Consider the following 21,140-nt stretch of genomic DNA (forward strand, 5'->3'; position numbering starts at 1 on the left):
AAGCTTCAAAACAACATTTATTGTTTGAATTTGGTGATAACATTTACATGGATTACAAGCTGAAATTAAAAATATAATTAAACACAAAACAGTCAAAAATGTTTTTTGGTCGAGTCCCACGTGACGCCATGCTAGAAGCAGACGTGTGAGCGATGAGCTCTGCACACTTTGCTAGTTTTTAGTTATTTTTGTGTTATAATCCGGTGAGATTTGATACACCCTGCTACATATTTGCTTTTTGAAGTCAATATGTCAAATTCAAAATCATCGGGCTCTGGAGATATTAAAAGACACTTACATGCTTAAGCTGAAACCTCTGGTCCTGCAGACCGGGGTGCAGCGGGAGAAATTCAGAGTCAACTGTTCAACATGTTTGTGATGCTGACGAAAGTTGTTGCTGACCTAGAAGATCTCGTTGTAATACGTCGATCGATTACGGCGATGGAAACAAAATTCTCTGAGTTGGTTACAAGAGTGGCAGATGTTGAGAAATGGATTATCTGGAGTCATCAGAGAGGGAATTATCTGATAATCCGCTGGTGAACACATTCTTGAAAAACTTGAAAATCTTGAGAATAGGAGCCGCAGGAATAACATCCGAATTGTTGGAATTCCTGAGCATGAGGAGGGCAGAGGTATGGTGAAATTCCTAGACGAGCTCTTCCCGAGTCTGCTCGACATAACAGGCCATAAACTGGAAATCGAGCGAGCTCACAGAGTCCCGGCTCGCAGATCGGTTGGGGGAGACAGGCCCAGATCAATTCTGGCCAAATTTCTGAGATCATCCGATAAAGACCTTGTGTTACACGAGGCGAGGAGCAAAGGAAAGCTTTCTTGGAAGAATCACAACATTTTCTTGTTCCCAGACTTGGTGAATTCAACGAGAGAAATGTGATCAATTTAAGGAATGCAAGAAACTCTTACATCAACAGAAGATCGCTTTTGCACTTATGTTCCCAGCCAAACTGAGAATAGAAACGAAGGATGGCTGCAAAGTATTTTTATGCCCCAAGCAAGCACTGTCCTTTATAAAAACATTGGAGTACGTCATTTGATGGTTCTCATGTGAGTGGTTTGACTCGCTGTTCTTACTCTGGCTGTCTGAGGAAACTGGGCACCATTTTTGTTTCTTTTTGTGTTGGTTCCGCCTAGCGGCTGGAGTTTGTTTTGTGGCGTGACACTCCTTCAAGAAACTTTTGCATTGACAGAAGATCGCTTTTACACTGAAGTTCCCGGCCGGTGATATGGATGACCGCAAAATATCTTCATGCCTACAAGTGATGTCTTTTATAGAGTTGATGGACTGAGGAAATCATGGTGTGTTTCTTATGTGGCATCTGAGTCAACTCGACTCGTTAAATATACACTTGACCGTCCGAGAAACCAGGACGCCTGTTTTGTTTCTTTTTGTGCTGGTTCCACCTAGCGGCTGGAGTTTGTTCAGACAGTCACCTTCGAGACAGCTGTGGATGAATCTGCTTGTTCTTTGTGCTTATGCCTTCTATTGCCTGGAGTTTGTTTTACAAAGTATTTTCTGCTATGTAATTTTGCCTCACAAAATTTTTATAAATGCACCGGACTTCAGCAATCTGATGGCAAAGTTGTCGCGGGGGCTCTCGTAGGCATACAGTTGTGTTCAAAATGTTGCTTTTTAAATTGCAATTAGTGTCTGTGTATAAATAGTCAGTGACTTTGTTAGCTCTCATGTGGATGCACTGAGCAGGCTAGATACTGAGCCACGGGGAGCAGAAAATAACTGTCAAAAGACCTGCGTATCAAGGTAATGGAACTTTATAAAGATGGAAAAGGATATAAAAAGATATCCAAAGCCTTGAAAATGCCAGTCAGTACCCTTCAATCACTTATTAAGAAGTGGAAAATTCGGGGATCTCTTGATACCAAGCCAAGGTCAGGTAGACCAAGAAAGATTTCAGCCACAACTGCCAGAAGAATTGTTTGGGATACAAAAGGTAACCTCAGAAGAAATACAGGCTGCTCTGGAAAAAGACGGTGTGGTTGTTTCAAGGAGCACAATGTGATGATACTTGAACAGAAATGAGCTGCATGGTCGAGTTGCCAGAAAGAAGCCTTTACTGCGCCAATGCCACAAAAACGCCCAGTTACAATATGCCCGACAACACCTTGACACACCTCACAGCTTCTGGCACACTGTAATTTGGAGTGACGAGACCAAAATGGAGCTTTATGGTCACAACCATAAGCGCTATAGTTGGAGAGGGGTCAACAAGGCCTATAGTGAAAAGAATACCATCCCCACTGTGAAGCATGGTGGTGGCTCACTGATGTTTTGGGAGTGTGTGAGCTCTAAAGGCACGGGGAATCTTGTGAAAATGTATGGCAAGATGAATGCAGCATGTTATCAGAAAATACTGGCAGACAGTTTGCATTCTTCTGCACGAAAGCTGCGCATGGGACGTTCTTGGACTTTCCAGCACGACAATGACCCTAAGCACAAGGCCAAGTTGACCCTCCAGTGGTTACAGCAGAAAAAGGTGAAGGTTCTGGAGTGGCCATCACAGTTTTCTGACCTTAATATCATCGAGCCACTCTGGGGAGATCTCAAACGTGCGGTTCATGCAAGACGACCAAAGACTTTGCATGACCTCGAGGCATTTTGCCAAGACGAATGGGCAGCTATACCACCTGCAAGAATTTGGGGCCTCATAGACAACTATTACAAAAGACTGCATGCTGTCATTGATGCTAAAGGGGGCAATACACAGTATTAAGAACTAAGGATATGCAGACTTTTAAACAGGGGTCATTTCATTTTTTTCTTTGTTGCCATGTTTTGTTTTATGATTGTGCCATTCTGTTTTAACCTACAGTTGAATATGAATCCCATAAGAAATAAAAGAAATGTGTTTTGCCTGCTCACTCATGTTTTCTTTAAAAATGGTACATATATTACCAATTCTCCAAGGGTATGCAAACTTTTGAGCACAACTGTACATGGACTTTTTGAGTTTAGAGGGATTGACGCAGGTTGGCGCTGTCGTGTGCGGGGTTAATGCGCACGTTTTTCTTTTTTTTGTTTGTTTTTTTGGGGGTAAGTTCGGGGTTTAATTGTTGCACTAATGCTGAAACGTGGTCTTTATAATCTTGTTTTTGACACAATTTATTTTTTCTATTATGTCGGAATGTCAAATGTTAATATGAGTGAATTGTCTCTCTCCACATGGAATGTGAATGGGTTGGGGCACCCCATAAAAAGAAGGAAGGTTATTTCTTTTCTTAAACGTAAGAAATATGATATAGTGTTTCTTCAAGAAACTCATCTTTCCCCACAGGAAGGTGAAAAATTTGGGAAGATATGGGGTGGACATGTTTTATTTAGTGCTGGCTCAAGTAAAAGCAGAGGAGTCATTATATTGATAAGTAAACATCTACAATTCAAATTCCTTCAAATAAACCGATTAATGATAATTTAGGAAGAGTCATTATTGTTTTAGCTGAAATACAGGGGCAAAGGTTGATTTTGGCTAATATTTACACACCTAACACTGATAATCAGGGCTTCTTAATAGATCTTGAAGGGATGTTGCAAGCCGCAGGCACCCCTCATGATATAATATTGGGAGGAGACTTTAATCTTTTGATGGACTCAGTCCTTGATCATAGTGAAGCAAAAGTATGTAAGCCCCCTAGAGCAACATTTGACGCTTCACAGGATGTGTAAAAATCTTGGTCTTACAGATATTTGGAGACTTTTAAACTCATCTGGTAGAGACTACAATTTTTTTCATCAAAGATTTATTCTAGAATAGATTTTTTTTTTTAAATATCTAAATCCCTCGTTTCATCTGTTGTGGATTGCTCAATTGGAAACATTTTAGTCTCAGATCATGCCCTGGTGAGTTTAGAGATGTTGCCACATATGGAGAAAAAGAAATCATATAGTTGGTGCTTTAATGTATCCCTTTTGCAAAATCCTGATTTCCAACAAATGTTAAAGACTGAAATCAGTGTCAATATGGAGACCAACTGGTCCTCAGTAGCCTCTGTGGGCGTGGCTTGGGAGGCACTTAAGGCGGTTCTTAGGGGTCGGATCGTACAGTATGCCGCATTCACCAAAAAAATCCAAAGCAAGAGAACTCGTGGAGTTGGAAGGTAATATTAAAAGTGCCGAGGCAGAGCTGAAGCACCGAATGTCGTCTGATGGCCTCAGAGAATTGACCCAATTGAAATACAGATATAATACTATTTTGTCACGGAAGGTGGAGTTTTGGTTATTCAGGGCAAGTCGGTCATATTTTGAGTCGGGTGACAAAGCAGGAAAACTTTTGGCTAGATATATAAAGCAGAGAGTCTTTTTCTACCATTCCCTCAGTGAAATCTCCTGGTGGTGAAATATTTACCTTGGCCAATGATATTAATAATGCTTTTAAAGAATTCTATCTTGATCTTTATAGTTTCACGTCTTCGTCTCCTGATGAAGATATTAGAAACTTTGTGGAACCATTAGATCTTCCTAAACTGAAGACTGAGCAAAAAAATTATCTTGATTCTGAGATAACCTTGGAGGAGCTTGACGAGGTAATAAAGGCCCTGCCTACTGGCAAGGCTCCAGAGCCATATGGCTTTGCCGCTGAATTTTTTAGATCTTATGCTACGGAATTGGCTCCACTTTTGTTAGAAGTTTATACGGAATCATTAAAGAATGGAAAGCGTCTGCCAACCATGACACAAGCCCGGATAGGTCTGATTCTTAAAAAGGACAAAGATCCAAGCGAGTGTAAAAGTTATCGTCCAATTTCCCTGATCCAGCTAGATTAAAAATGTTGTCAAAAATTCTGGCTAACCGATTTAAGTTATGATATCTCTTATACATATAGATCAGGTGGGGTTTATTCGGGGCCGCAGCTCTTCTGATAACATTAGACTTTTCATCAATATCATGTGGTCAGTAGCGAATGATCAGACTCCAGTCGCTGCCATCTCACTTGACACCGAAAAGGCATTTGATATGGAAGAATGGGATTATCTTTTTAAGATTTTGGAAATATATGGGTTTGGAAATACTTTTATTGGATGGATCAAGTTATTTTATAGACAGCCGGTAGCTGTCCGAAATACAAAATATTAACTTTTTCTTAAGATACAAATTAAGAAGAAAGTGGTAGTTAAGAAGAAATTTCTTTTTAAGAACATTTCGTGAATCCGGTCCCAGTTCCTTACAGTGATCACAAAAGTTCACTCAAATAAACATTGTCATTTTCTTCCCCATATGACACTTGTCTATGGAACACAAAGGGAGATGTTAGACAATATTAAATTGTCACTATTTACTTTTTGTATAGAAAAAGATGCATTGAAAGCTAAATGAGATTCAGGCTAACATTCTGCCTTGCATCTTTTTTGCTCAACCGAGTCAAATGATTTGCTGAACTATCCCTTTGTTAAACCCAAAAGTTTATATGCAAGTACAGACATTCGATTGTATGTTTATTTTTTGTGTGCAGGCTGCTATTGTGAGAATCATGAAGATGAGGAAAGTCTTAAAGCACCAACAGCTTTTGGCAGAAGTGCTTAACCAACTTTCATCACGTTTCAAACCTCGTGTCCCTGTCATCAAGGTAAAAGAACAGCAGCACCAGGCAATTCTAACTTTTAAATCGGTTCAGAAAAGGCATTTAAGATTTTGAATGTTTATTTCTTTCAGAAATGCATCGACATTTTAATAGAGAAGGAATATCTGGAACGTGTGGATGGGGAAAAAGACACCTACAGCTACTTGGCTTAGCAATGTTCTCTAAAGTTCGGCTTCTAAACGTTACTCCTTAGACATTTTGCCAATGTTTCAAGGAATATCTACACAGTGACGCAGACTTTCTGAAGATCTCAAGTCATTGCTGACAAGTTGGATGTGACACTGGACTTTTCCCTTTAAACCCAGACTGCAAAAGTGGCCAGTCTTTAAGCCCTTCAGCTGCTCAGGATTGCCATTTACTTTTTAATGTGTAAATACTGGACATTGAACTATACTCATAGTGGGACCTGGAGTCAGGGTTGCATGCTGTTACCTATTATGAAAAGACAAAATACTGATTAAATTATATAAATTAAAGTGACTTTTGGAAAACAGAGGTTTTCAAAAAGGCTTTCGTTTGCAGATGAAAATACCTGACATAAAATAAGAGGATACTTTTCAACCACACTTGGAGTATAATTGTGGCTGATTTGCTGTTTAGAGTCATTACTTGCATTGTTACCTGCCACGAAAATGACATTTCTATAGTGCCATTTATTTTATAAATGTAATGAATAAACTTAATTTTTCTTTAAGCTTTCTCCGTGATTAGTTTTTCTCTTTGTTTACATAACTGAGCTAAATTTTGTGGTATTTTCAATGTTTATTTTTTCCCCTCAAGTCCCTGTAAACAATTCAACAGCACCTTGTAATCAGAAAGATGGAGTGGTCAAAAACCCAGAGAGAAAGGAAAATTTGTATAAACAAGAATGATCAACAGGTTCAATGGAAAAATGTGAATTAAATGGAGCAAAACAATGAATGAACTAGCTCCTAAAATGTAACTTTACTAACCTTAATATTCCCTAGACAAATCACAGCAAAGGATAGCATCAATAAATTATATTAATAAAACAGGTTTACACTGATCAAATAAATAGGGACCATAAGCTGTTCTCGAGTCAAGCATGGTATTATTGCTTTGATTCTTATAACATCCCATGTTCAGAAAAAGAATGACTTTTTTTTTTCACTTGACATGGAACAGGAGCACCTTAATCCAATCTCCCTACATTTAGTGATGTTTAGCTCACAGCTGCAACTGTCTCTATAGACTTTGAAACAATACAGAATAATGTTGAGGAATGAACATTGGACCTGATTCCAATTCCATTTAAATCCTTTGTTCATGCATACAATTTGAGTACACTGATCAACAACATTATAGGAAATCTATTTCAAGAAACTATTCAGTGTTCTTTTAACATTTCAAGGCACCACAATAGTATGATACTGAGTCCACACCCTCTCATAATTCACCATTGTGTGTTTACAGCAACTGTGCATTGGCACTCAAGAAAATGCATTAAATACCTCTGCACCAAGTTTCTTGAGAGATTACATGCAAAGCAGTGAAAGTGGCTTTGGTTTACACAAAGAACAAAATTTTGAAAAGAAACTGGGGTTGTGTGTGATAACATGCGTTAAACATACAGCCAGTAAAAATTTGGTCCATAGGTGTAAAGATTAAATTGTCAAAACAATGGGCCATTTTTAAATGGATTGCTTCAGCTGTAAACATGACAGAATGTTCAAGTTACTATCAAAAAGTGAATCCCAGAGTAAGCCTGTTGGTCGAGTAAAAAAAAAAAAAACAGAAAAAGAAATTCAAAATATCACTGTAAAAAAAAAAAAAAAAAGTTTTCAAATAGATTCCCTTGTCCTATAAAACCTGGTATCTAAACTGTTTTGGAGATGCATGAGGAAAGAGAATTCCTGAAGTGTGTAAGGCAATTGTTCAAGGAGGTAGATGGCTTTATGGAATTTCCATTTCACGTTCAATGCCCACATATTTTAGAGCATCGGCTTGACTGTATCTGAAAGGGATATGAAAATATAGTTAAGTTTATAAGCAACTCAGAAAATATCACCTAATAACTAAAGCAAAACAGCCTTTTACGGACAAATAAATGAGTTAAATCCATTTTATATGCCACAATTCTGATTTAAGTAATTTGTAGAACATAAAAGAAAATATAGCATTTTCTACCTGTAGTCAAAGAAGAGTTCCTCTCCCGTCTGTATGGCTCTTTTGGCAAATATGCCAATTCTGTGATCCCCATTAACCATCATGACTGTGGGGGCAGAGAAGACCAGATCATAAGTTTAAATTTTATACACTCTCTTATCCAAAAATAAATCCTTATCCAATGAAAGAGAATGGTGACTGAAGTTAAAATTCTGCCGAACATCTCCTTTTGTGTTCCAAAAAATAAAGTCATACAGGTTTGGAACATGAGTGTGAGGGAGTAAGTCAAAACTTTCATTTTTGGGTAAACTACACCTTTCTAAATGATTTACCTTTTGCATAGCAGTTGGGGTTCACAGAGTGGTTGGCAAACCTGATCTTGTTTCCTTTCCTAGTTGCATCAACAACAAAGTCTGTGGGTGAAAGTTGAGAGATTGTCAGCCAGTGAGAGCATTTGTTCTGTGCAGTAAAACAAGAGTTTGTGAGAAAGAGGCAAGTTACCATTATTTAGGTTGAACAGGAAGCTGCACATGTATTTGTCATAGACCTTGCCTCTGCGATCTGCCTCATCCTGGGAGATGATCTATCAGGTAAAAATAGAAATTAGTCTCATTAGAAGAAAAACATCACTCATGATGAACTCTGACGTGTTAAAATACACAAAGTCGTCTTCTCACCTCCCCACAGTACTCGGAGATAAACTCATTTTTCTGAACAGGCTCTTTGATGAAGATGCCCCACCCAGCCACATCAGATGGAGCCAGTAGCAAGTGCTACAAAAACAGAAAGAGGAAAATGGCATAAATATCCAAGAAAGGAGGGGGAAAATCACAATTCAAATATTAATACATATTAATCATCTGGGTTCCAACATGGTTCCTTGAATTTCCATGACTTTCCTTTGTGATTACTGGAAAAGGGATTTTTAAAAGCATTTTTGAAATGACATTGATCTGCTAATGAATCATTCAGACCAATTTGTGATCCAGTTTGACTGAAAAATTAACTCATAAGTCATTAAATCACCATGGTTTGCCAGCAGGTTTTACTCTCAACAAGAGCAATATTTAGGCCGATGAAGTATTTCAAAGATGAGAAAAACTCAAATCTATTCACTATAGAAAAAGCTGATGTCATGGGAAATATATATTTTTTTTTCTGTGGCTAATGTTCACAAAACGGACAAAAGCATCTTAATGAGGAGACATGACAGAATAAATTTACCTTCTTCGCTCCTCTCTGGATGCTGCAGTTCTTGCAGGAGACATTTTTACTGTCCCAGTGCTCAGCCGCCCCACAGGTGAGGCACAGGTCAGGATCACATTCCCGTACGGCCAGGTAACAGGGGCACTGCTTGGTGTTACACTGAGCCTTACAGCGGCAACCTGGAAACCGGTTCTGACCTGAACATGCAGAACAATCCAGTTAAAACTCCTGTTTCCAGACATGATGACCATTTCAAATGAAACGCTGCTGTTATGCATGAAGTCTTTCCTTTAAGGCTAATACTTCAGCTAAATTATAAAAGGTCATTTATTAACTTTGCTACATTCATGATGTTTACATTTTAATGTTTGAATTTTCATTGTAGGTCACAGAAGTCTATCACACACTAAACCAGGTACGAATCATCCAAATCCAGGAGCATTGTGGGCAATATATCTTCTAAACACTCCATGTTAGAGTAAGGCTGGTTATACTTCTGCATCAAACCTAGCCTATGTCGTAGCCTGATATGCACCTTTCCAAAAATTTAACAACACATTGTGTTAACACAGACCTCAACAGCGGAGAACCAGAGACCGTCTGCCAGGGTGAAAAAAAGATGAAGTAGCTGCAAATTTTCTCCAGGATTATTTTAAGATCTATTGATCAAATCAACTGATTAGTGATAGTGTCACCTTGTATATGGACTCATTTAATTTTTTGGGTGCATCTGCTGTTTTTTATATTCTGTTTGTGTGTCAAAGTTACAAGCAGAAATGCAACAAAAAGACATCTGTTAAACTCTGAGCATTTTTCCCTGGGCTTTTACGCTATACATATTTGTTGTATTCTACTCAAGATCATTCAATCTGTGAGGTTTTGACTGTATGTTTGACAGTCAAATAATTATATCTCATGAGTTATGAAAACGGTTCGCTTCTAATTTGACAGTAAATAAAAGCACCTGTTAAGAGTTGCTTATATGCATTGTAAATCCAGCTTATAAACTTTAAAATGACACCCATCAAGCGAGTAGTTATTTCTTCATTTGATGGGAATATAGAGCATCAAAGAATGCCAAAATATTGATTTATTTATTATTCAAGTGACTCAAGAGCAAGCATAAAGTATATGACTGATTTATTTTCGATCTGCATAGCAGGAAACATGTTTATGTAACTTAATCCAACATACTTTGATAAACTCGTTTTTAATGCTACAATAATTTAAGAAACTTTTGAATCCAGCAATGAGATGGCTTTTTTTAATCATTTCAGAAATGAACACATTTTCTCTCAATACATTAGCATTTCAGCTGTGTAATCACAGAACAAAGCAACACAACGTAGCAATAATAAATGCAAACCATGGTGTTGGTCACTACATGAAGCATAAATCAGCTTTAAGCAACCTAAATTCTACATAAAACTAAATTATTTCCAGTGATTTTCTGCAAGCTGGATGTCACTAAGGTTGCATGCTTGAGCTGCCTGACTGGTGTGGGGTCTGTGTACTCACATTCCGAACTGCACTGGCAGAATTTCTCACAGAAGTTTTGGGCAGTCACACAGGGGCAAGAACTGTCACATGGCTGGCGTGGGTGGTCACATGGTTGATAGTTGTACACATGATTGGAGGAGCCATCTGTGAGCAGAAAGTTAATGTGAGTACTGCACACTTTTGCATTCTTACTTGACCTTCAAAATTAAGAGCAGGGCTGGGTATTGATACAGATTTCTCGATTCGATATCAATTCAAATAGGTACATTTCTGTTACAGTGTTCAATTTTCTTAAATATTAACTAAATTCTCTCTCAGCTAATGCTCTTAATTATAAAAAGGAGCCTATGCAACCCTTCTAGGTACAATTTGAAAATTGAATTTTATCATTTAGTTTTTCATCAAATTGGTCACAGAACTGTTCAGATTCAGTTTATTCCATCAATTAATGACATGAAATTGCATACGTTACAGAAATATTTGTTACATTTTTATTGTTAACTTGTGTAATTTGCACTATTTACTGGTGTTTACATTGATATGCAGGGCACATGCTTAATCGGTACAGTCTCTTTAAGACTAGCGGCATCGGCCAGTAAGCACATAAGAGAAGATGTGAATGGTTTCTTTAGCGCATCCATATGTGATTAGAATTAAATATTTCTTTTTTGTCGTTTTTAAAATCAACAACTGACATAAAAAACAGAAAGAGTATTATATGGATCCGTGGATCTCGTCTTTGGACACACAGAACGAGTTTAACCAAACTTTTACTCTCAACACGCAGTGAAAGGACCTCTGTGCTAATAACTTATTCTCCACTATACTGCTCAACCACTGTAGAGTGAAATGTGAACATTTACTAGCCAGTGGCTAATCATAGACATTTTGTCATATAGCGTGAGATTTGGTTGCACATGTGAGTGATTTACTTGCATAATAGAGGGTTGCCACATGAAGTGAAAGATCGTTCTTGGGATTTAAGAACTGATATTGAGATCGTTCAAATGAAGATCGTGATGCATAGGAAAATCGATATTTTTACCCAGCCCATAAAAAAGCGTATTTTATTTTAAATCAAGTTTATAGTTGGTGCTTAAGGTTTGCGATCATTCCGCCAACTTTTATAATTTCATAAGATACAAACCTTTCTTTAGTTGAATTTTTCGACAATGAGTGGCCCACAACCTAGAACAAGAACCCAAGGTGGCACAACAGGTAAGTCATGACTAACACACTCCATTTAAACTGCACGTGTTGAAAGTGAAACAAAGAGTATCAGACTCTAACACATCACTCTTTATTGATATACCTGTGTTTCCTCTTCTTCTTCCTTTGAGGAGTGTTTTCATCCACTGCAGGTGCACGTGCAATGATGCTGGATTCTTTTACCCTGAATTCATAAACCTAATAGATCCCAAAACAAAAAAAAAAAAAAAAAAAACGCTCTTAAAACATGAATTCACTGATATCAACTAGGGATCAGTTCTTTTTCCTGCATGTCATTTAAGAATTTCATTTCAAGTATTAGCATAAACAGTGACACTTAATTTTACAGTGCCTGTGTTTAAACAAATTCCATTAAGGCATGTCGTTAACACATTCTCTAAAGTAACACAAACGATAATATAAAATTATCTTTGATCATAAACCATCTTTAAGACGCGTTTACCTGTCTGCAGGTCTTTGTGCCGATTAGTCTGGCGATTGCACAAAAGTTGTCATAGTAAGTGCCAATGAGCACTCGGAATAGAGATGCCTCAGCTCCACTCCAGTCCACGTTCTCAGGAGGCTCTGAGCTCAACTTCAACTTCACTGGAGTCTGACACCGAGAGTTTGCCTCTGTACAACAAAGTTACTACATCTTACACAACTACCAACAAACAATTTTAGCCAAGACTTCATAACTTTCAATATTAACATTGACAAACATCTTTACATGATACATTGCTTAACAGATCAAGTTAGAAATATATTCGCATTCTTTCACATCCATATGTATTAAACAGACATGAACTACTAATCTGCAAAGCATTACATAAATGATTTCTATTTATTTTAGTGTCCAGAGTTGGATTAACATCTGTACATTCAGTATTGACTGAACATCTTAAATGTTACTAATATAAATCTTCAGAGATGCATTGTTAAAAGCACCCAGTGTTATATTTTACAGCCCCTCAATCTTTACCCGAGGAGCTGGTGGTCTCATCCTTTTTGTCATCATCGTCTTTATCATTACAGTCATTCCCATCTGCCCCTCCTTCTCGGTCACTGTCTGTGTCTTTAGTCTCATTGTTGACTGTTGGGGTGCTGGGTCTGCTATTGCTGTTCGGGAGTCTCCCTCTGCGTCTGCCCACTGTGCGCTTAGACGGGGTCTTGACACGCTCTGCAACCACACCTGCTGGGTACTCCCTAACCATGCCATCCTGCGGAGAGACAGATGCTCTGACTCAGTATAAAGTAAACAAGACCAGAACTAGATATATGCAACACTTGAAACAGATTTGCTAATTAAAACAGACAATGCCTTTGAATAATCCTTGTCCTTGGAAAATCTTGGATCATTTACAAATATACTATTGTTTAAAAAAAATAAAAAAAATAAAAGCTTTTTTATATGTTGAAATTAACATCAAGTAAGATTAATAAACCCTGTTTACTTATTGTTCATTTACTTTACTTGGTTCATGTTAACTAAAGTGTTAATGTTAATGTATACAACCTTATTGTAAAGTGTAATTGCTTTATCAAGTTTGATAATTTTCTTTAGGGTTGATAATATCTTTCAATTCTGATTGGTGAAGAAATGCACTTGCCTGAATCATATACATGTAGCAATAAATGCCACATGGTTTGCTGTCCACCAAATTCTCCATGTTCTTACGCTTGTATGTGTTTGGAGTTGCATGGAAAGCTGCAAATAAAAAAGGAATTTATAAAAAATAAAAAAAGTGAAAGATGAAGTGAAAGTGATTAAGTTTAAAGGATTTTGTGCAACCATTGCTTACGGTGGAGGAAACAGTCATATTTGAAGCAACGCCTGCAGAAGAGTGTGTGGAAGGAGTGCAGACTCTGCTCTCTCTGCACTGATTTAGCATTTGGTCCATCGATGTTGGGGGTGCATTCAGGTGGAAGAGCACCTGGAAGCTGCTGCTCAGTGAGCTCTTTGTACCTGAAGAACGAGGGAGTGTCGAGATGACCACAACACAATCACAAATCATTTTATTGTATTCATGGGAAATATCTGCTCATGGAAGTGTTTTACAGACACATCTGACATACTTTTCTTTGAGTTCTTCAGGTGAACCTTTATCAGGAAACATGGAAGAAATGGCTTCAAAGATTTTTTCAGAGGGGAATTTTTTAGATCCGTCACTGTTATGACCTGTTGGACAGAAAAACAATCTTTTTTTTTTTTTTTTTAAATCAAAGGACAGTTTATACAATAAAACAAGACATTGCATATATGCTGTTGTATGTAATAAAATGCCTGTTTGTAGTCAGCATTAAATAACGTGTCAGATTTGTTTGAACGGCTACTTCCTAAAATATTCCATAATGTTGAGGAAGCCACTGGAAATCTTTCAGAGCTTTAAAAAAAAAAACGTGTTTATTCTGTGATCTTAAAGTAATATTCCGGGTTCCCTACAAGTTAAGCTCAATCGACAGCATTTGTGACATAAATGTTGATTATCAAAAAATAATTGACGTCTCTTCTTTTCTTAAAAAAAAAAAAAAAGCAAAAAAAGTAAAGGTTACAGTGAGGCACTTAAAATGGATGTGAATGTGGCCAATTTTTGGAGGGTTTAAAGGCAGAAATGTGAAGCTTGTAATTTTGTAAAAGCACTTACATTTATTCTTCTGTTGAAACTCATGTATTATTTGAGCTGTAAAGTTGTCTAAATCATCACTTTTAGTCATTTTAAGGTATGCTGAATTATGTCATCATGGCAACAAAGTTATAGCCAATTTTACAACTTTACACAGAAAATGTTAGTAAGCGATTTTCACACTAAAATCATGTTAACACATTGTTTACATCTTGTGTAGGGCTGCAACTAATGATTATTTTATCTGATTATTTCTTCAATTGATTAAAAAAAAAAAGACATTTTATTTCCTGTATTTTATTAAAATATGATTTTTTTATAAACAAATTATAAAAGGGTGTAAGGATTTGGTTCTATTTACATTACTGAATTCATGATTCTATACTCTAACAAAAATTTGAACAAAGCCTGAATCATGAAATATTTGAATTTATTCTTATTATTACTTTCTGTACATATGCAAAACAGTTCTTTTCATTACTTGTACTTTTTGTTCTACAAGGTTTTACTGTTCATTAGAGTAAAATGATCCATCATGGATGGAGTGGGACAAAATCAGTCCAGCAGAGGGCAATGGTGACAGAATAGAAGTATTAATAATTCTGCCCTGCTGAAAAATTCATAATTACTATATGTTAGATACATGTGCTTGTACATGGTCACTGATTACATACTTTAAGTATTTTAAATTAATATTGTAGGTTTTAAAATGGTATTGTCACTGATTAAATTTTTCTAAACTAAACTTTTAAAAAAATGTGTATGTTTATCCAGTAAAATAATGTTTGCCATGGTATAAATTTACTGGTGAAATCAGACATTACATTTGGCATTATCAGGACTATCAAATATCAGGACCCTTAACATTACTGTATATCAAATTCAGCATTATATACAGTTTAATATAGTACAATCATCTGTAAACGCAGTGCAGATTCTCTCTCGCGCTGAAAAGTCTTATCCCGGTGCTCACTGTATTATGAGAAACGATCTAAAACACTTTAAACCACACACTTTGACCTCGGAGACATCAGCGTGACATCAATGAAAGCTGCACAATTGATTACATTGAAACCGAAAGCGTGGTATGACGTTGCATGAGTTTAATCAAAGTCACTGCGCTCCCTTTCTCCATTGCAATCGGTTTAATTGATGTGGATGCGCATGCTAGCTTGCTCAGTGAAGTTTAACAGAGACTCGCATGTGGTAAAAACAAGCAGTTTTGCAAAATACGCGGAAATACGTGCATGATTTCGAATTCATAACATGTATACATTACAAAACAGAAAATAGCTGTGAAATGTAAGTGATGTGCTGGAGAGAAAACAACTCTTAAGCGCATCAAACGACACAATCATTCTTTCAATGCACCTGATGCAGCAACCGCTCCACATTAAACTGTATGCTTATTATGATCTTCTTTGAAGTGTTTATAAAGTGCCCTTGATTGGCCGTGTTTTTTTCCACTTCAGCTTGTCTCCGTTTTCAAATGAGTTTCATAATTAAACATTTTCACTGGGCTGTAAAGTGACGTCACTGACGGAGCTTCTCCGTGCTCGCGGCATATATACACAACTAATCAACAATGAAATTCGTTGTCAATGATTTCCATTATCGATAATAATCGATTTTATTGATTAGTTGTTGCAACCCTAATCTTGTAGCTAACCCTTTAAAATGGTGAGTATTTTAACGTTTACGGATTGGCCCCATTCACTTCCATTATAAGTGCCACACTGGAACCCAGATTTTTGGGTTACTTTTTTTTTTAAAAAGGAGGGAAATTGTTTTTTTGTGGTAATCAGCATTATGCCACAAATGTTGTCAACTGAGCTTAACTTATATTGAACCCGGAATATTCCTTTAATACATTTTTTATTTGATACAGTATTATCTGTATCAAAACAAGGAATGCACATTTATTTCAAACAAAATACATCTCAATTTTTTTTTATAATTAGTACATTCACACCAAGACTTTGCTCAGGCTCAATTTAAATCTCTCTTACTCTCAGAATTAAGCTGGTCCTTGTGAGCATCTTTAGTGTCATCTTTTCCATCACTGAGTTCCATCTTCTCCAATTTGCAATCGTACTGATCAACCTCTTCGTCATCTTCCTCGTTGTCACTGTACTGATCGAGCGCACTCACAAGCTCCACAAAGATCTCATCATTTATAAAGCCACACTCTGCCCACAGAATAGAAAATAGGAAATCAATGTCCCATTTCAAGAAAACACCCAATCAATAAAGTAATTGAACAAATGTTAGATCTGCTTATAGGGACAATTGCTTAAAGTTTTTAATTTGCTTTTAGAGTCTATGAAGGAAGAATCTAATTAAATTCTAATCCCTGACCTCTATCTCCATGGACTTTTCCATCATAGTTTTTGATAAGCTCTTCAATGAAGGTGCCGTCTTGATCAAGGATTTCATCACCCATGTAAGGGATGTTGTGCAATACCGTCTCATCTTCAACCTAAAAAAGAATCAAAGATTTAAAAATGCTTTGCTTTTAGAACTTGGATTTCCCCAACAATACATAAACAGAATTTTGTTTTACCATAAAGTTTTGCTGGAGTGGAGACCATGAATACATGACAGGCACAGAGGCCACAGCATTCAGTGTTTTGAGAGGAATGACTTGTCTGGAGAACTCAGAGAAGCCACTGTCAACGGTGCACTGCAAAATGATCGAGTTGTGTTAGATTTCAAGAGTTGGCATCCCATAATAGAAAAAAAAAAAAGGCACATGATGTACCAATTTTTTTTGGAGAGGTTACATTACTAATTCAAGAAAACATATCATGAAGGATAATGACCCACAAATATAGCCCATAAATCTGGGCACAAGGAAACAAATAGGATTTTATGAACACAAATAGAGATTCTCATTAAAAATTAAAAAAAAAGGGGGAAAATAATATTAAAGGTGCACTCAGTAACTCATTGTCTGTGTCATCTTTGACTTATACTGATACCTAGCGGCTTGGATGCTTCATTTAAAATCAATAATTTTCAGTTTCAGATGCCATTTTAGAAATGTAGTATTCACAGTCAGCCATGATTTCATCAATGAGTGAAAGTGTCAAATAACAGGAATTTTACTGAGATTAAGCGAGTAGTATTCAGCTGGTCATGTGATTATAAAATGGCAGCCCCCATGTGCAGACCCTCTCTGTGTAGAATAAAACAGCTTTTATAAGGTTACTTCATTTTAATGTGAGTGGTCATGATTACCTACTTATATTGCAAAATTACAACTCATGTCTTTAGAAGTTAAACTTTTTTAATGAGAAAAAAGATTACTTTAAAGAATGACAAAAGACTGATGTCATTAAACAAATACACTAATGCATTCTGGGAGAATCTGAATTAGAAGATGCGTTCTAACCTCTCTGGTACCTCGCAGGGAGCTTACAGGTGTCATAATGTGAACAGGTTGTATCCGTCTTAGTTTCCATTCTTGGTTCAATATATCAGTGCGTTCTAAGATTTTCTCTCTGTTGGAGCTGAACATACTCTGTAGAACAAGAAAATAAATTTTAATCTGAAAACATCTTCGAGACAGGTAGGCAACAGGGTTGTTTCCAAAGTTATCAAAGGCACTTAATATCCTCCACTGAGTGATATGCATTAAAACAAAGTCAAATTATAACAACTTGGTATGGGCAGCTTTATCTCTGCTGTGTTAGCCCATGGATCACCTTGACCTCATCTGCCCTCCTAAAACGTTTGAGCTGCCGCAGTCGCATGTACTCAGACTTCACTCGCCTCCTCCAGCAAACCGGACCCTTCTCTGATTTCCTCCCAGTCAATCCCATGGTTTCCCTATAGACATATACAGTACAGTGTTATATTTCATTCTAGACACATATAGAAACATTCAACTTTGTTACACATGGAGGTGCAGACAGTGTTTACACTCTTGTCCTAATATAGTAATAAAGTACAGTAAATGCATACATTTAAATCACACAGACAGACATATAAAAGGGAGCTGACATGGTTTACATACACTGGTGGCCAAAAGTTTGGAATAATGTACAGATTTTGCTGCTTCGGAAGGAAATTGGTACTTTAATTCACCAAAGTGGCATTCAACTGATCACAAAGTATAGTCAGGACATTACTGATGTAAAAAACAGCACCATCGCTATTTGAAAAAAGTCATTTTTGATCAAATCTAGACAGGCCCCATTTCCAGCAGCCATCACTCCAACACCTTATCCTTGAGTAATCATGCTAAATTGCTAATCTGGTACTAGAAAATCACTTGCCATTATATGAAACACAGCTGAAAGCTATTTGGTTCGTTAAATGAAGTTTAACATTGTCTTTGTGTTTGTTTTTGAGTTGCCACAGTATGCAATAGACTGGCATGTTTTAAGGTCTATATTAGGTCAAATATGGCAAAAAAAGAAACAGCTTTCTCTAGAAACTCAGTCAATTATTGTTTTGATGAATGAATGCACAGTGCTTGAAATTGCCAAAAAACTGAAGATTTCATACAAAGGTGTACACTACAGTCTTCAAAGACAAAGGACAACTGGCTCTAACAAGGACAGAAAGAGATGTGGAAGGCCAGATGTACAACTTAACACAGAGTATCTAGTATAAGAAATAGACACCTCACATGTCCTCAGCTGACAGCTTCATTGAATTCTACCCGCTCAACACCAGTTTCATGTACAACAGTAAAGAGAAGACTCAGAGGTGCAGGCCTTATGGAAAGAATTGCAAAGAAAAAGCCACTTAGAAAATGTTAGAGTGGGCAAAGAAACACAGACGTTGGACAACAGATAATTGGAAAAGTGTTATGGATTTTAACCCCATTGAGATTTTGTGGGATCAGCTAGATTGTAAGGTGCGTGAGAAGTGCCCAAAAAGAGAGCCACATCTATGGCAAGTACTACAGGAAGCGTGGGGTGAAATGTCACCTGAGTATCTGGACAAACTGACAGCTAGAATGCCAAGGATCTGCAAAGCTGTCATTGCTGCATGTGGAGGATTTTTTGATGAAAACTATTTGAAGTAGTTTAAGAAGTTCTGAACATTTTTTTTTTATTATTATTAAAATAGTAATTTTCATGTTGTGACTATACACTGTGATCAGTTGAATGACACTTTGGTGAATAAAAGAACCAATTTCTTTCCATAAGAGCAAATCTGTAAATTATTCCAAACTTTTGGCCGCCAGTGTATGTGGGAGATTCATTCACTCACCATATGATTTGTAGACATTTAATAGAACAACCAATCGAATGAATGATTCTATAGAATGTAAAAGGCAACTGTTGTTGTCACGATTATCTAACATTCTGTGGATATGTGGGCTGAATATGTAACTGAGCAGCTGAGTCAGGAGGTGGCATGCTAGACAGTGATAAAGTGACTTGTAAGTTCACAGGTTTCCCCTCCCACAGCAATTTTCCCCAATGTCTGCTCACCATCACTTCCAAATCATCTAGTTACTCTACATATAGTAACAAATTCTGATTTTCAAATTAGTGCAACCGAATGTCTTTCTTTATCCTTGAATACATTTCCTGTAATCCAAATTAAAAGTTTTGCAATTACATTTATTTATTTATTTATTTTATTATAGCTGGTGTTATCACTGGTGTTGATATGACAGGTGTATGAACTCATTGGCGCCCCTACTGGTGTAGTGCAACACACTGCAGCGACTTCAACTTGAAACAAAACATGTTTGAACAGTTTATTCACACTAACCGAACTAAAGTAGTAAGTCAAGCAATAATGACAATATATTTGCGAACAATTTGCTGGAAAAAAAAAAGACAACACTGGTGAACTAATTAAATAAAAAATAACAGGAATAATAAACGTATAGAGAACCTATATGCATATATTAGTGTCACTTTATTGCGTGAATTTATATGCGTATCTCAGTTTCGGTAACATTCAAAATGAAAGGCTACTACAAACTTTAAAAGAAACAGCAAATGCGCAATATACCCACGTGTCAATTCGCTTTGCTGCAACACTGAAATGTAACCGATTAACGTTCTAAATTGGAATGTTTACTAATCATATTAGTCATTTTTACAGCTACTGCAGTTGGGTTACTTTACTAACCCACTTAAGGACAATCAAACTATAAAGAAGTGCTCGTTATGTGCATGGTATCCGAGTAAAATAACTAGATAAAGCACTTATCGTGACTTCGTCACACTATATTAACTTCCTCATGATCTCTCAGCCAAAAACTACATTTATCACATTACTTCTAAACGGTCTATAATCTGACTTCACATGATTGGCGTCTTGCCAATGTTTCAATTTGAAGTTACGGTAACTGGTTAGCTGGGTTGTCTCAACAAGAGACTTGTAGTTTCAGAACATATCACTGAGACAACAGTCTCATCACTGTCTTCCTACCTGCAAGAGGAGACCAGTCCACATTCAATCAAGTGTCTTTTTTCGTCAGTTTGTGAGCGCCGTCACCAGGTAAAGATGATCGGTTAACTCGGCTGGCTAACTCAGCTAGCTCGCGGGAGAGGGTCCTTTCCCCTCCGCACGTCCGCGTTCCCAATACCGGCGAGTCTCGATAAACAAAAGACAAGCGCTTCTTTCGCCTCTGTATCTTTAATAATTAGTTTTGTCAGGCGTCTTTCTCTCTTGTCGGCGGCAGACTGCAACCGAATTTGAATTAAATTCGAAATGTATATAAATACTGAATATTTCCGTTTCTTCAAGTGTTCAAACCCGCTCAGTCTGTCGTTTATAATCAGAATTCGCCGCCCACCTCGCGCACTGCAGAATCAACGAGCGCCAAACAGATGATCCAATCATAACGAGCCATGTTCGAGTTGCTCAATGTTACGGTATCCGATTG

General features: G+C 37.1%; 2 protein-coding genes across 4 annotated transcripts in view; one reads left to right on the plus strand and one right to left on the minus strand.

The window, feature by feature from the left end:
• Positions 1-6,311, plus strand: part of LOC127431758 (cullin-1-like) — a 37,033-nt gene extending 30,722 nt beyond the window's left edge. For 2 of the 3 annotated variants that reach the window (XM_051682285.1, XM_051682286.1), the window contains exons 21-22: positions 5,484-5,597; positions 5,684-6,311. In XM_051682285.1, the coding sequence (XP_051538245.1) occupies positions 5,484-5,597; positions 5,684-5,764 (195 nt within the window). In that variant the 3' untranslated portion in view covers positions 5,765-6,311. Of the gene's footprint in view, positions 1-5,483; positions 5,598-5,683 lie in introns of those variants that run through there. The other variant, XR_007895646.1, reaches the window with a different exon arrangement.
• A 408-nt stretch (positions 6,312-6,719) lies between these two features.
• On the minus strand, positions 6,720-21,043 carry LOC127431759 (histone-lysine N-methyltransferase EZH2-like). The gene is made up of 20 exons (XM_051682287.1): positions 20,684-21,043; positions 17,986-18,109; positions 17,673-17,801; positions 16,842-16,961; positions 16,637-16,757; positions 16,288-16,467; positions 13,731-13,833; positions 13,457-13,620; positions 13,265-13,362; positions 12,637-12,874; positions 12,118-12,287; positions 11,758-11,852; positions 11,593-11,633; positions 10,464-10,589; positions 8,964-9,142; positions 8,417-8,512; positions 8,241-8,322; positions 8,072-8,152; positions 7,761-7,845; positions 6,720-7,587 (listed from the first exon to the last, which is right to left on the minus strand). Exons 2-20 carry the CDS (start codon positions 18,100-18,102, stop codon positions 7,527-7,529), a joined length of 2,286 nt encoding a protein of 761 aa, XP_051538247.1. The 5' UTR covers positions 18,103-18,109; positions 20,684-21,043; the 3' UTR covers positions 6,720-7,526.
• Positions 21,044-21,140: the final 97 nt, after the last annotated feature.

This window comes from Myxocyprinus asiaticus, chromosome 41 (genome assembly GCF_019703515.2).
Source record: "Myxocyprinus asiaticus isolate MX2 ecotype Aquarium Trade chromosome 41, UBuf_Myxa_2, whole genome shotgun sequence".
Lineage (NCBI taxonomy): Eukaryota > Metazoa > Chordata > Actinopteri > Cypriniformes > Catostomidae > Myxocyprinus > Myxocyprinus asiaticus.

Excerpts from the sequence above, each read along its gene's own strand:
- LOC127431759 (XM_051682287.1), bottom strand. The coding sequence starts at position 18,102 with ATGGGATTGACTGGGAGGAAATCAGAGAAGGGTCCGGTTTGCTGGAGG. Across the intron at positions 11,853-12,117 it reads GCACAAAGACCTGCAGACAG|GTTTATGAATTCAGGGTAAA; the intron begins GTAAACGCGTCT and ends GGGATCTATTAG. Across the intron at positions 10,590-11,592 it reads AAAAATTCAACTAAAGAAAG|ATGGCTCCTCCAATCATGTG; the intron begins GTTTGTATCTTA and ends TTCTGCTCACAG.